Consider the following 15645-nt stretch of genomic DNA (forward strand, 5'->3'; position numbering starts at 1 on the left):
TAAACCTCTACTCACCCTTTAACCCTCTCCACTCACCCTTTAACCCTCTCAACTCGCCCTTTAACCCTCCCTACTCACCCTTTAACCCTCTCCACTCACCCTTTAACCCTCTCTACTCACCCTTTAACCCTCTCCACTCACCCTTTAACCCTCTCTACTCACCCTTTAACCCTCTCTACTCGCCCTTTAACCCTCTCTACTCACCCTTTAAACCTCTACTTGCCCTTTAACCCTCTCTACTCGCCCTTTAACCCTCTCTACTCACCCTTTAACCCTCGCCCTTTAACCCTCTCTACTTGCCCTTTAAACCTCTACTCGCCCTTTAACCCTCTCTACTCGCCTTTTAACCCTCGCCCTTTAACCCTCTCTACTCACCTTTTAACCTTCTGTACTCACCCTTTAACCCTCTCTACTCACCCTTTAACCCTTGCCCTTTAACCCTCTCTACTTGCCCTTTAAACCTCTACTTGCCCTTTAACCCTCTCCACTCACCCTTTAACCCTCTCTACTCACTTTTTAACCCCATCCACTCACCCTTTAACCCCCTCCACTCACCTTTTAACCCTCGCCCTTTAACCCTCTCTACTCGCCCTTTAACTCTCTCTACTCGCCATTTAACCCTCTCCACTGGCCCTTTAACCCTCGCCCTTTAACCCTTTCCACTTGTTCTTTAACCCTCTCTACTCGCCCTTTAACCCTTTCTACTCGCCATTTAACCCCCTCCACTCACCCTTTAACCCTCTCCACTCACACTTTAACCTTCTCCATTCACCCTTTAACCCTCTCTACTCGCCCTTTAACCCTCTCCACTCACCCTTTAACCCTCTCTACTCGCCCTTTAACCCTCTCCACTCACCTTCACACAGGGCTCGTTTACATTGCCCCATTCATGGTTTTTTCACAGTTAATTATTGTTATTATTGTTATTATTACCTAAGGTTAATTGATGAATAAGTACCTAATTATATATAATTACTATCAATCAAATTGCAGATCCATTAAATGATTCTAGAATGAAAACTCAACAATGCTACATTCTACCCAAACCTGTTCACCACTCACATGACCACACACACACACACACACACACACACACACACACCCCTGCTGTGAGAAAAAGAGATGAAGAGAGTGAGAAAGGGAGCAAGAGGAATGCAGAGATGAGTGTAAGATATCACCCTGTCCCAGACAAATGTATGAATGTAGAGAATGTGTTTACCAGCTTATATATAGTATTGTTTTGGTTCCATGGGTATTTTACCCTGCCTTTAAAGCATGTTTGATCTGAACTCCTGATCTGAGAGAGGGAGAGAGACTGAGAGAGAGTGAGACAGGCAGACAGACAGAAAATAAGAGAGAGGGAGACAGGCAGACAGACAGAAAGGAAAGCAACACTGTAGTGAGTGTCCTGGCTCTGTGATATGTCTGCTTAGGGCTACGCCAAAGAAAACATCTCTCTCTGGGACAGGCTGATATCTTACCCTCGTCTCCTCCACATTCCTCTTTGTTTCTGTGTGTGTGTGTGTGTGTGTGTGTGTGTGTGTGTGTGTGTGTGTGTGTGTGTGTGTGTGTGTGTGTGAGTGTGTGTGTGTGTGTGTGTGTGTGTGTGTGTGTGTGTGTGTGTCTCTGTCTCTCACTCTGTAGTGCATGAATCATTCTATCACACAGGTATTCTAAGAGCTCTAAGATGTAAAATCAGCTTAAGATAGAGAGACATTGAGGTTTCACAGAGTGACGGTTAGTTTATAGTAGACACGCACTAAAGCTACACCATCATCTGACCTTCACCTTCACCTAACTTAAACAGGACCAAGATGTTGCCATCATCTACAACTGAGTGGTATCATATGAACACAGCTAATCAAACCCTGCAGGGCTGGTACTGTCATAGTACGGAGGCCCCCTGTGGCAATATTTACCTTTGTGCTGTTTTGTTGGGTTGTGTACGTCCCTCAGGTGGGCATGGCCTATTAGGGAGTTCACCACCTGAGGGTCGTTTGTCGGTCTATATATGTCTTGTCTTTGTACCAGTTGCGTAACGTGCCACCTTTTATTTATTAAATTCCACTTCCGTTATTTCACTCTTTCCTCCGCATCACAGTATGATGCTAAAGAGGCCAGTTAGAGATGTTCACATGCAGGGATTACAAAATTACCAACTTCTACAAAATACCCAAGTAGATTTTGTTTGCAGTTATGGAAATTAATATTTCTAGTGTACTGTCTTCAAATCATACACAGTTCTGAACCAGTTCACTCTGCTTTATGACACATGTTCTTCATCTTTGATGTATAATGGTTTTGTGGTCTCCACAGGTTCATTGTTTTGTGTATAATGGTTTTGTGGTCTCCACAGGTTCAGCCATGTCTGGGCCTCTCCTTCCTCCCCTCCTCATCTTCCTCGTTCTTCTGCCCCTGACGTTACCTGTGCCTCAGCCCCCCTGCAGCCGCTGCTGTGATGACCTCCCACCAGCAGAGGGCTCTCCAGTGCACAGGACGCCCATGCCGGAAATACGCACATACATCAACATGACCATTCTCAAAGGTGCTCACGTCATGCCTGTTTCACGTCATGCCTATTTCACGCCACGCCTGTTTCACGTCACGCCTGTTTCACGCCACGCCTGTTTCACGCCACGCCTGTTTCACGCCACGCCTGTTTCACGTCACGCCAGTTTCACGTCACGCCAGTTTCACGCCATGCCTATTTCACGTCACGCCTATTTCACGTCACGCCTGTTTCACGCCACGCCTATTTCACGCCACGCCTATTTCACGTCACGCCTGTTTCACGTCACGCCTGTTTCACGCCACGCCTGTTTCACGCCACGCCTGTTTCACGTCACGCCTGTTTCACGCCACGCCTGTTTCATGCCATGCCTATTTCACGTCACGCCTGTTTCACGTCACGCCTGTTTCACACCACGCCTGTTTCATGTCACGCCTATTTCACGCCACGCCTGTTTCACGCCACGCCTGTTTCACGTCACGCCTGTTTCACGTCACGCCTATCTCATGTCACGCCTGTTTCACGTCACGCCTGTTTCTCAGGGTCTGTGTGTTGTGGCCTCCTGTGAGGTCTGTATCTTTTACAGTATCTGTACACTGTATCTTTTACTGTATCTTTTACTATATCTGTATATTGTATCCCTTCCTTTATCTATACACTGTATCTTTTACTGTATCTTTTACTATATCTGTATATTGTATCCCTTCCTTTATCTATACACTGTATCTTTTACTGTATGTTTTACTATATCTGTATACTGTATCCCTTCCTTTATCTATACACTGTATCTTTTACTGTGTTTGTATTTTGTATCTGTTCCTGTATCTGTAGGCTACACTGTATCTTTTACAAATGAAATATAGAAATTTCTGAAGAGATGAGTCTGAGATATAGATACTGTATGTTTATGTGTATTTGTAAATTAAATTTAAATTAAAATAAATTGTAAAATTAAATTTAGTGAAGTTGTTGGAGAAGAGCATTAAAAAGCTGTTGCACCATGATGATCACTATGTAGTCACTAACACTTTTAGAATGATGTAGTATTCACTAACACTTTAGAATGATGTAGTATTCACTAACACTTTTAGAATGATGTAGTATTCACTAACACTTTTAGAATGATGTGGTATTCACTAACACTTTAGAATGATGTAGTATTCACTAACACTTTTAGAATGATGTAGTATTCACTAACACTTTAGAATGATGTAGTATTCACTAACACTTTAGAATGATGTAGTATTCACTAACACTTTAGAATGATGTAGTATTCACTAACACTTTTAGAATGATGTAGTATTCACTAACACTTTTAGAATGATGTAGTATTCACTAACACTTTAGAATGATGTAGTATTCACTAACATGTTTGAATGATCAATTCTGAAACTGGAAACAAATAATGATAATAGTTTTAGTAGCATCAGAAGAGATTAGTTACAGATGACTACTTTATTTCACACAGACCTCACAAACTGCATACCATCAACACTTATTATAATATGTCTGGAAGCATTTCATAGTAAAATAAGCTTTACTCAGCTAGCATTTCAATTCTAATATATATTATACAAGTATAAGTGGATCTGGTTCAGGCACTCAAACATTAACGACCAGTGTGAGAATACTGACTGGAGGGCCCATGGAAAGCTGAGCTGCAAACGGACATATGGTGAGAGGCACTAAGGTCATCATGAATGTAAGTGTTTATCAGAAGAGAGAGTCAGACAGAAAGAGAGAGACAGAATGACACAGGGAAAGAGAGAGAGGGAGGAGAGACAGACAGAAAGAGATACGAGTATACGAGTGCTGTAACACTGTTTATATTCCTCTGCGCAGGTGACAGAGGTGAGAGGGGGGACAGGGGGACCCCTGGTAAACCCGGCGTTGAGGGCCCTCCAGGTCCTCAGGGTACCCAGGGCCCAAAAGGCTCCAAGGGCCCTGCTGGAGCTCCGGGTGACCCCTGTAAGACGGAGCACGTGGCGTTCTCGGTGGGCCGGCGGAAGGCCCTGCACGGCACCGAGGCCTTCCAGGCGCTGCTCTTCGACACCGTCTTCGTCAACAGCCCCGAGCACTTCGACATGTTCTCCGGAAAGTTCCACTGCCGCGTGCCGGGCATCTACTTCTTCAACGTGAACATCCACACGTGGAACTTCAAGGAGACGTATCTGCACATCATGCAGAGGGACGAGGAGCGCGCCATCGTGTACGCGCAGCCCAGCGACCGCTCCATCATGCAGAGTCAGAGCGTCATGCTGCCGGTGCGCCGTGGCGACGACGTCTGGGTACGCCTCTACAAGCGCGAGCGGGACAATGCCATTTACAGCGATGACGTGGACGTCTACGTCACCTTCAACGGGTACCTTATTAAAGCAGATGAGGAGTGACGGGGGGTGAGCTGATGTTACGTGACGACCGAAAAACTGTAACTGCAAGACGATACTCCAAATTTAACTTCAACGGGACTTCAGAGTGTTACATGATGACTGAGACACTGTAACTGCAAGACGATACTCCAAATTTGACTTCACTGTGATTTCTTCTATTCTTCTATTCAGCTTCAGAGACTTAGGTCTGAAACACTCCCGTTTTAAATTTTGCCCTACTGAAGACATTTGGTAAATACATTACCTATTTGTCCTGGTCATGGAAAAGAATCTGAAAAAGTCTTTAAAATCCAGGTAACTAACCATATGGCTTCAACATTTCAAAGGTACCTTCTTAAAACATGATCCCCCAGCAAGCCAAACGTTTGAGAAGTATACCATTTCTACATCCACAGAAACATCTGTGATTGTTATGGTGGAAATCTCAACAGACACACTGCATGAATGGAAGAGTGTTTGACCCAGCAGAGACCACCTGGAAAACATCATGGAGGAACATCTGTGGTTCTCAGAACTAGGTCAGCTGGTGGTCAGCAGACACAGGGTTTCTTCCTATAAATTCCTACCCAGTCTTATGTATCTTTGTGAGCTGGACCGATCTAAACTCCTCAGGACCCATGGACCCTGGGGTCCAAAACGCTGTGAGAGGACGGCCTGCTTCTGGCCATACTAGGTTCCTCCCACATGCGGTGTGTAGGGTCCCTACATGGCTCAGGTTCCAGCAGGCAGCTGGCGGTCTGTGTGGAGACTGCGAGGTGCTATTCTTATATTCTAACTTGATAGTACAGGTGTCTACTTGCAAGAGAAATATATCTTTGTTTGGGAAACCTGAGACAATGAATTGAGGAAGAAAGACGTGAATGTGTTTAACTGGCTCAGGGCCGAGCGGTTTGTGGCCAGGCCCAGATGTCTGGCTCTCCTCGTGTATCTGGGAGTGAGTTTTCTAGTAAAGTAGGGAAGCAGGATGTGTGTGTCTTTTCTCCATTAGAAGCACAACCGTACCTCTCTAGTATAGACAGACAAAAAGACAGCAAAATGAAACAGACAGCAAGAAAAAAAAAACAGAGTCAAAGAAAGTATAAGAAGTAACATTTTTTAAGCATTTACAAACATTGGTTTAGCTGAGACTCGCAATTGAAGCTTTTTTAGACTTGCATAATTATGTCATCTTAGACTGAACACATGACTGGCAGGGTAGTCTCAGGTGTCTCACGTCCTGCTTTCTGCTAGACGTCCATCCAGAGCACAGTCAACAGGATCTTTTTCCAAGAGCCACATCAAATCATAACCGTGAGCTGCACACCATAACCAAACCTTAAACTGTAACCTGCATGACCACAAACAGCATACATTCAACACTTTTGTTTGTATATAGCACAACGTTTGAAATCGTCACAGATTTATTCAAACTGCCAAACTTGAAACTCTTTGAACAGAAATCACTTATTTATGAGCATAGATGGTGCTAATATTCTTAAATCGAGCTGACTGCAGATATGTGCTGGAATGTTCTATATTGCTCTTATGTGTATTTTGTGTATATATGCACATTCATAACATCATATACTAGACATTTTGTTATTTGTATGAGAAAAATAAACAAAAAATAAAGCCTCTATTTAATCTTAGCTTAAACATTTATTGTTGATTGATATAAATGGAGTCAATATGGGACCATACATATTGTCCACATACAGACTGTATCTGTGCTGGACATGTGAATACCTGCTATCAAGAGCTTCACCAGCTGACTGGCTAGTCCTGGGTCTGTCAGGGCTGGATCCAGGGTAGTTCCTCCTGCTGCCACAGGGAGGAGCTCACAAGCCAGTTCCAGGCAGAGCTCCCGTAATCAGCGGTGATGAGCCACAGCTGTCCTCCATGCTACTTTAGGAGGATAGCTGTGGCAACCATGTTTAGTGCAGTGTCATTAGGAAACATATACACACACAAACACAAAGAGGTATCGGAACACTAATCTTCTGGATTTTTAAACATTTATTTCTATGCAAAATATCTGTAAAATAATTAAAAAAAAATACAGAAAAAAGAAATATGTAGAAAAGGAATTAAATCAGCAGATAAAATCATGAAGGTGATTTTGACCTAGAAATTCTGGCAGTTTGTTTAAAAATCAAATATTTTACCCCCATATGTACATAATAAACACTGATTATTACATGACATCCACTATTATCACAAAGTGTTCTGTAAATGTCTCCCTTCCTGGCACGACAGTAATGTCTAAACACAATGAGCTGCAGTATTTAATGACCAAACACAGCTGCAGTAACAGGAAGCTGTAATATGATTCAATAAAGTGTACCAAAGAATAGCACTGAACAAGCAACTCTGGCATCACCACCGAACAGATGTAAACCATGTCAAAAGGTTTCTACTGTTCCTGCAGAGTAAATGCTCATCAGTATGTGTTAATGGTAATAAAGCAACACTTACACACTGTCACTCATGTGAAACCTGCAGAATGTCCTCTATGGAATACATCATTGGCTGGTTAGCTGTAGCTGTTGTTAATACATCATTGGCTGTGGCTGGTTAGCTGTGGTTGGCCCACCATTTGTGTTGGCAGTATAGTCCTGCTTCGTTTGCTAATGGAAACAGGAAAACTGTGAACATGTTTACAGGCTAAGGTTCTTTTTGTGTTGCAGGTCTTACATGGCTGTGTAAACACAACACTGGCCTTCTCGGTGTGCTTTTGTGTCCTCTTTCATCTCAATACCCCACCTCAATATCAAAGAAACAGTCTAGCACAATCACTGTACAATCAGTCCTCTACAGTGACTGCTCCCAGTTCCAGAGTAACTCCAGTCACCGTTTCACATGCTGGGTCTTATTGTGGTCGTCCTACTGACTTTTCCCCGAATGGGGTCAGACCATGTGAAAGGCCCGGTCATGTTTCAGCCTCTCGGCCTGCAAGGATTCAGGTGTTGCTGCCCTGCAGGGTATCCTATCTGTCTGAGGGCGGGGATGATGTCACTAATCAATCATCTGACACACAGCACAGGGCACAAGGCAGCTCATTTAAGTACATTCTAGCGAATCACCTGGTTGTTAATGCCGGGCAGCTAGCCAATCACGTAATAAAAGCTAATAAGTTGTAATTACTGCAGACAGCTAGCAAATCACCTGGCAGGTGCATGTCGCTATTAACCTGCTTATAAGAATTGTGTGTTTGTGTTTCCACAATTTAATAATTAAATGCTGCAGACACTCGTGGTTGCTACCTGCACAGAACTGTGTGGCTGTGTCAGTTTGCATAATGATTGACCGTGGCATCTCCATGGCAGCACAGACAACCCTGTGTTCCTGCCCTGGGGCTGTAGAACCTTTCAGTCTCCAATTTTAGACTTTGTCCTCCTAAAACATGACACAACAAGTGCAGGTCCGTGATATACATGAGCCTCCTGAACCCAACAGGTGGTGTAAACAGTCAACAGGTAGTCAGTGTAAACATTCCACAAACAGTGGCCAACATCACATTACATGCACCTGTTAGTCCCATCCCAACTCTAATCCAACATAAGAAAATTATTTTTTAAATCCCTTTTCAGAAAAGCCAACTCAACTCCACTCAACTCCACTCCACTCCACTCAACTAGTGAATTAGACTGTATACCTCCTCCAGCCACAATCAGGAACCCGTCCTCACATTTCAGTAGAACTGAAGCGACACTGAAACGCTGGCAGATCAGGTTTGCATTCCTCTGCCGGTCTGAGGCCATGGTTAACAAGTCTTGACTTATATCACCACCTTCACATGCTGACTAACTCAGGGCATGAAGTGTGATGGCAGATAGTCTTCAGGATCCGTTTTCATGTCTTCAGGATCTGCTTTCGTGACATCGATTGAAAATTGCATATCGTTCGGTTGCATAGCTGCTGTATTGCAGCTATTGACTCGTGTATGTAAGGTACATAAAGGTTCCATTATAACACAACATTCATTCAACAGTACAATTCATTCAATTTGGTCATTCGTAATTGAATCACAGTTTTGGAAGTTCACCACTAAACCGTTCAAGCGCCATGTGTTTGGAAGAAAGAAAGCCCACTCATTCCTGCACCCAGGGCACTGGGAGTCTGCCTGCACCCAGGGCACTGGGACCCTGGTTCCCAGTAGAGGTCCGAAGCTAGTAGAAGTGAACAGGGTTGCATGTGTAGCTGGGAATCGAGACAAAGTGCTTCAGAGCTGCACAACTAGTACCGTTAAGACTTTATAGATTTAAGATATTAAAATAAAACTGCACAACAGAGATACAATCATTCGCTGTGATCACCGCTTGTCCGACAATATGTCCACGTTGTCTTCAAATTTATGTCCCTCTAGAGCAGGGGTACTCAACTAAATTTGTCCGCGGTCCAATTTTGGCAGATACCTGTGACCTGAGGTTTGGTGCGGCGGGGGTGGCGAATGTAAGTTGTTGAGCGGGGGGGGGGGGGGGTGGCGAACGTAAGTTGTTGAGCGGGGTGGCGAACGTAAGTTGTTGAGCGGGGGTGGCAAACGTAACACTCGTGACGGAGTGTTTTTTCAATAGCCCTGAAATAAATGCTCCGGTTTTGGTCCGTATCCAGTTAATCAGGAATGAGATTGGGTGCGGACAGGACCGCGGTCTGCCAGTTGAGTACGCCTGCAATAGAGCCTAATGGAGACCAGTATAACCAGCTCCTTTGAGTGTCTTCCTGTCCTCACAGTGCTAGTGACGTCCTGCTACAGGAGCTGCACCATCGGTGCGTGTAATACACCTGCAGAGTAAACGAAAGGAAGGACGAGGCAGGAGATCTCGGAACCACTCGATCACGCTAACACCTGATGCATGCTAACTGCTAAGTGGTCCTCGTTAGCTTTGATTTGTGATTAGCATTTGCAGGTAAACTACTCTCTTTAAGTGCTTTTCTTATTTTTGCCAAATAAATATTAGCAGCCCATATTAGATACGGGGAGTGGTTTTGTCTGTCCTCCTCCCACTCCCCCTCCTCAGTGTGTTACATATGGATTCTTCAGCAAGTAGAGATAATGTTCGTAATTATCAAGCAAGTATTTGGGAGCAAACATGTGCTCTTTGGGGTCTGTTGGAGGGTATTCTGGTATCGACCCATCAAACCAGCCCCCAGTTCGTATTAACTCCTGGATGTAGCTCAGTTTGCGCTTCTCCTCAAAGTCTCCCCAACGAGGGAAGTCGCCGTTTTGTGCGGAGACCAGTTTGTAATAAATCCCCTCTGGTTTAAAGCACCAAGAACAGTGCCATCCAGCATAGTGGACCTGACTCCCGATGGACCATGGCATCAGAACTTGTCCCAACATCTTCTCATACTGCCGGAATCCTGGCATGGTGTAATAATCCCGCCGGCGCAGCAGAATCCCGTCGCCCCTGTAGACCCTGACGAGCATCGCCATGGTGCATCCGGACAGCACATCCAGAGTTCCCAGCTGCTTCCAGTAAAACCCGTATAGTGATTTACGCAAATGGATTCCAAACGGTTCCGTCCATCCGTCATACAATTTGAGGAAAAGAATTCCCTCCCTTAGGGGAATCTCGTCTGCGTCATTCAGAAGGAAAACGTCATCCGACCTCATGCCCCAAATTCTCGACAGTCCGTTTTTTGTCAAGAAGGTGCGCAGATAATCGTCTGCGATCCAGCCGTTGACTCGGCCACCCCTGGGGAAGTGGTCGAGGAAGATGTAGAGAATCTTGTGTTTCACGTAATTGAACGTCCCATTGAGGAGAAGCTGCAAGAAGGTAAGGGGTTTGGACTCACCATAAGCAGTGAAGTTGGACTCGCAGACCACGAATACGTCTACGGCGTCCGCCAGCTCGTGGAACCTAGTGTGTAGCAGGTCAAACTCGTGATTGATGTTGATGGCATTGATGATTCGACGTGGAACCTTCCTGGGCAACAGGTGGGACTTGGTGGGAAGATTTGAATGCTCCACCACAGTTGGCACTCCACATTCAGGACCGTGCCAACCTTGGCGGCAAACACAGCGTTCAGTCTTGCTCCCCAGCCTGCCGGTGAGGTTCACAGCGACTTCCTCCTCTTCCTCCTGTTGCTGCAGTATTCTTCTGTGACCTGTGTTGTCCACAGTGTCTCTGACTTTGACCTGGCGTGAAAGCATTTCCGTGCCCTCACGGAAACACAGAGCTCCAGTCTCCGTGTGAATAAAGTAGGGAGTGTGGTCATCGTGCAGAACATAGGTCCGCTTGTGCAGTTCACCCGTCGGCCCCGTGGGGTCTGGCAGGACCAAAACCTCCTCTGCTAGGTTCTAAACATACAAGATCAAAAAGTGTTAAAAAAGAAACAAAATGTTTACAAATCAAAAATATACATAAAAGATGACAAGCAATCAGTATTATGTATACCCAGAAATGAGCAGTCCTACAAAGACACATTTTCTCCCAACTCTTGTCATATGCATGGCAGGTCTTTACCTTTCTATACGCATTTTGGTTCATTGCTTTTACCGCCCCCTTGTGGTTGTAAGTGTTTGAGAGAAGGTCACTGTGCGCATCGGTGTCGGCCAGCGGGCCTCCCCAGAGGAAACTGCTGAAGTCAGCTGCCGAGATGGAGCGTAGGCCTTGGGCGTCCTGGTGCAGGGCTCTGTAGCAGCACAGGAGGGACACCACACAAACACTGGCACCACAGAACAGAAACAGCTTGCACCTTCTTATCTTCATCCTAAGACAGACAGAGAGAAAGAGAAAGAAAGGGAGAGATATTTATCTCCTGAGTGAACCAACACAAATGCAACAGGAGGCTTCAAATTCACTTACGTTGCTTGACTGTTAGCGTGAGCTGAAGCCACAGAGTATCGTGTTTTCAAGATATAATTTTTTTTACTAAATAAAATGGTCGATGTCTATAAAGAGGAGTTAGCAATAATCCAAATCAAGGCAATAAGCCTGGAGCATGGTCATCTCCTCACTGTGCCCCAGCTACTGGGTCTCAGGAGCCCAAATCTTTCATTTGCGCTAGTCCACGTAGCAGGCTGTGGCTCTAGAGATGTCCTTTTGGTCCACAATGCTGTCTTGTCCCTCAGCACTGCATTCCAAGGTTACCACGCCAACGCTGTTGTGCCACTAATCCTATTCTTTCATTACAACACGTGCTTTTGACTGCATAAAAAACCTAAACAGGATCATGCAGAGAAATGCTATCAGTCAGACAAGAATTCTGCCTGTTGAAACAACAACAAAACAATGAATGACATGTAAGCTGAGGGATAGAGGTCAGAGGTATGTGTGGGCTAAAACTACCCCCTCCATCCTCCCTGTATGTCAAACTGCTTCGCACTATTGTGTGTACTGTAAGAGATAAGACTGGTGATGTGGTGAGGATTGGTGATGTGATTAATCTATGATGGCTGTGGAAATGAACTCCAGATTCTCTTAACAGCACCGTGTGTGTGTGTATGTGTGTGTATGTGTGTGTGTGTGTGTATGTGTGTGTGTGTGTGTGCGTGTGTATGTGTGTGTGTGTGTGTGTGTGTGTATGTGTGTGTGTGTGTGTGTGTGTGTGTGTATGTGTGTATGTGTGTGTGTGTATGTGTGTGTATGTGTGTGTGTGCGTGTGCGTGTGTATGTGTGTGTGTGTGTGTGTGTGTGCGTGTGTGTGTGTATGTGTGTGTGTGTGTGTGTGTGTGTGCGTGTGTGTGTGTATGTGTGTGTGTGTGTGTGTGTGTGTGTGTGTGTGTGTGTGTGCGTGGGCACAATGGTGCCTTCTTTCTGTAGGTCCTTTCCACTCCCAGTTCTCAAATAACTAAATCTGTACAAAAGCTCTCTTCTCATACACACACATACACACACACCTGCACCATTTTCTTTCTTTCTTTTGTCAAGGTTTCTTTTCAGAACAGGTTTGTGCAGAAAATAAATTAATCAGAACAGAATAATCTCTCTCACACACACACACACACACACACACACACACACACACACACACACACACACACACACACACACACACACACACACACACAACAATGCAGCCTTAAACTGGAAATAATGCAGTATAAGTGTATGTATGTATACACCATGTATGTATCAGTGGTGTAATTATCAGTGATGACCATCAGACATTGACAAAATTCCCCAGTACAATGTGCAAATACCAAACCCAGACGATTTTTTTGGCAATTATTCTGTGACCTGTAACCAGGTAAACTACCATGTGTATCCACAGCAGTAAAAACACACACACATGTACACACACACACCCCTAAAATAAATAAAATAAATGCAAATGTTTTAGCACTTTACATTTTACCTTACAGCACTTAACTTACTCAATTTAAGTATACATGAATGACCAAATGCTTCTCTCTGGTGTCTCCACTGTGTTCTCTGAATAGCAGCACATGCAAAGTTCATAGGTCAGCAAGAGGTCAGCTAGAGGTCAGCTTGAATGATCTCTTATGGCAGTGAATGATGATAACCCTGGGGCGTCCCCAAAAACTCCAGAAACAAGAAACGCTTTTGAAGATGAAAGTCTGGGTTTCTCCATATTTACTTACATGTATATACGTGAGAATCCTGAGTCCTGATTGCAGGAGGCAGGATTCTCCGATTTGCAGGACTAACCTCATGCTTAATACATCACACATGATCACATTAACCCAGGCACTTAATTTAAATGACATAATACACACTCTTGTTTTCTAACACAATCCTGGCACCTTACAGAAGACATTTGAGCTGTGCTTACATACCCCTTCACCACTTATAGCTTTGTATTTCAAATATTAGTATGTTTTGTTTGCTTCTTTATTTTATATGAAGTAACGTGTATCTTAAGGATCATTTCTCATTGTTTCCTAATTTTAGGACATGATCTACACTTTTTAAGTAGTCTTACTGGATAGCTTAAAGCTTGCGCGATTCTGATAGCATTGTTTAACTCTCTAACAGTTGTACACCATGCTGCGTAAATGGACAACTCTGTTTACGTGCGTTTGATCCCAGATCGTATTTACTTCATAACTGTTTTTTTTTACTCTCAACAATGTTACGTCCTTAAATGATCTATTAATGGTCTGTTTGCATGTGCCATTCATTTCTGGCCTGTTTTACCAAGTGTTAGGTGTTCTGGTATATATAATAATTATAATGGGAAGTAAAATATAACCACCACACCCACCCCCACCAAAAAGGGTTTGTTATTCTAAATGTATTAAAACGAAAAAATACTGAACTCATATGAACGAATTTAGTAAAGAGAGGTGAGGTCCCCGTCGTGTGTAACGACTTGTATGCCTATCTCATCTCTATATTTACTAATAGGTTACTAATAGTTTAATATTAGTTACACAACTGCATACACTTAACGAGGCACCGAACAAGATCTCATGTGGGTGTTACTTCATGTTCATATTTGTAGCCCCAATAAAATGAACTTGAACAAATAACATCTCAGTAACTCTCATCTTGAATGCATTAGGCTACACAACCTCTCGTATACCTGATACTACTTTTGGAGACTTTGCTGAACTAAGAGCGAGAATCAGAGACGAGCAGGTTGAGTGAACTTGAATGTAATTCTTCACCGCTCAATAAGGATATTTTAGTTCTAAAATTAAACATGTACAAGTTGTTTGGTCATCTTTCTTTCTTCTTGTACGCATCTTCAGACATACCTGGACAGGTGCGGATCAAGCCGTACGAATCCGTAACCGCAGAAACGCTCGAGCGGCTCGTCTCGCTCCCTCCATACGGAAGCGCGCGACACTCGCTAGCAAAGTGCTTTGAAAAGGCAAAGCCGACATATGCAGGTTATGTGTGCCCAGCGACGGAGGTTTCACACATAATACTCTCGAGAAAACTCAGAAAACCTGTTATTTCCTCCGGATCTTCCTCCCCTCCCCCTCCCCGACGTGCACACACACTCATAGTAGTACCAACTAAGCCGAACCCAAATCCTGCGCAGTAGAACCTGCTATGTGCTGCAATCCATCACGCACGTGCACGCTCAGACATGCACAAAAACATCAACACCATATCGTGCTCAGCTCACTAGTTCTGACATTGTTCGTATCATCTGTCTCCCCATTCACCAAATGAAACCTGCACTGCTTCAGCGGGAACAGGTAAGTCTAACTCCAACACTAACACTAACCCCAACACACTAACACTAACCCTAACACACACTAACACTAACCCCAACACTAACCCTAACACACACTGCCACTAACCCTAACACACACTGCCACTAACCCCAACACTAACACTAACACACACTGCCACTAACCCCAACACACACTAACCCCAACCCTAACACTATCCTCAACACACACTAAACCTACCACACACTAACCTAACTAAAAACAAAGCAAGCTAGTTTGTATGTTCACTCCGCTTCTTGACTTCTGGCACATCTGTGACCACAGAAATATAAATAACTCATTTTACATACATGTGCATTTGACTAAGCCATCTGATTCTTAATAAACACACTCCATCTCTTCCCAGAAAGCAATTTCAGACAGATCTTCCTCACTTATATATTTATTTTTTTTAAGCTAGCACTTTTCTCCGCCAGGTGAACCACAGGCGCTGTCTTAAGGTTTGTGTAGTGCAAACAGAAGGCCCTGACCTGGCCGCTAGCAGTTTGCTCACGGCTTTTGTCCTGTGTCTAGAGAGAATTACAGAGTGTTTGCAGAACGGTGTTTGGTTACAGCATGTATGGCAGTATTGGTATGGGAGCGGATTCTGTGAAGACTGGTGTTTGGGAGGTTCT

At 44.2% G+C, this 15645-nt stretch overlaps 2 protein-coding genes across 3 annotated transcripts in view; one reads left to right on the plus strand and one right to left on the minus strand.

Annotated features, from left to right (window-relative positions):
- Positions 1-6527, plus strand: part of c1qtnf6a (C1q and TNF related 6a) — an 8337-nt gene extending 1810 nt beyond the window's left edge. For both annotated transcript variants that reach the window (XM_077010583.1, XM_077010584.1), the window contains exons 2-3: positions 2357-2545; positions 4352-6527. In XM_077010583.1, the coding sequence (XP_076866698.1) occupies positions 2365-2545; positions 4352-4899 (729 nt within the window). In that variant the 5' untranslated portion in view covers positions 2357-2364 and the 3' untranslated portion in view covers positions 4900-6527. The remainder of the gene's footprint in view (positions 1-2356; positions 2546-4351) is intronic.
- Positions 6528-6851: 324 nt separating this feature from the next.
- Positions 6852-15267, minus strand: mgat3a (beta-1,4-mannosyl-glycoprotein 4-beta-N-acetylglucosaminyltransferase a). The gene is made up of 3 exons (XM_077010571.1): positions 14546-15267; positions 11346-11592; positions 6852-11179 (listed from the first exon to the last, which is right to left on the minus strand). Exons 2-3 carry the CDS (start codon positions 11589-11591, stop codon positions 9893-9895), a joined length of 1533 nt encoding a protein of 510 aa, XP_076866686.1. The 5' UTR covers position 11592; positions 14546-15267; the 3' UTR covers positions 6852-9892.
- Positions 15268-15645: the final 378 nt, after the last annotated feature.

The sequence above is a fragment of the Brachyhypopomus gauderio genome, chromosome 6 (genome assembly GCF_052324685.1).
Source record: "Brachyhypopomus gauderio isolate BG-103 chromosome 6, BGAUD_0.2, whole genome shotgun sequence".
NCBI lineage: Eukaryota > Metazoa > Chordata > Actinopteri > Gymnotiformes > Hypopomidae > Brachyhypopomus > Brachyhypopomus gauderio.

Bases quoted from the DNA above. Each gene is read 5' to 3' on its own strand.
- mgat3a (XM_077010571.1), bottom strand. From the start codon at position 11,591: ATGAAGATAAGAAGGTGCAAGCTGTTTCTGTTCTGTGGTGCCAGTGTT. The intron at 11,180-11,345 runs GTAAAGACCTGC...TTGTATGTTTAG, and splicing joins ACCAAAATGCGTATAGAAAG to AACCTAGCAGAGGAGGTTTT.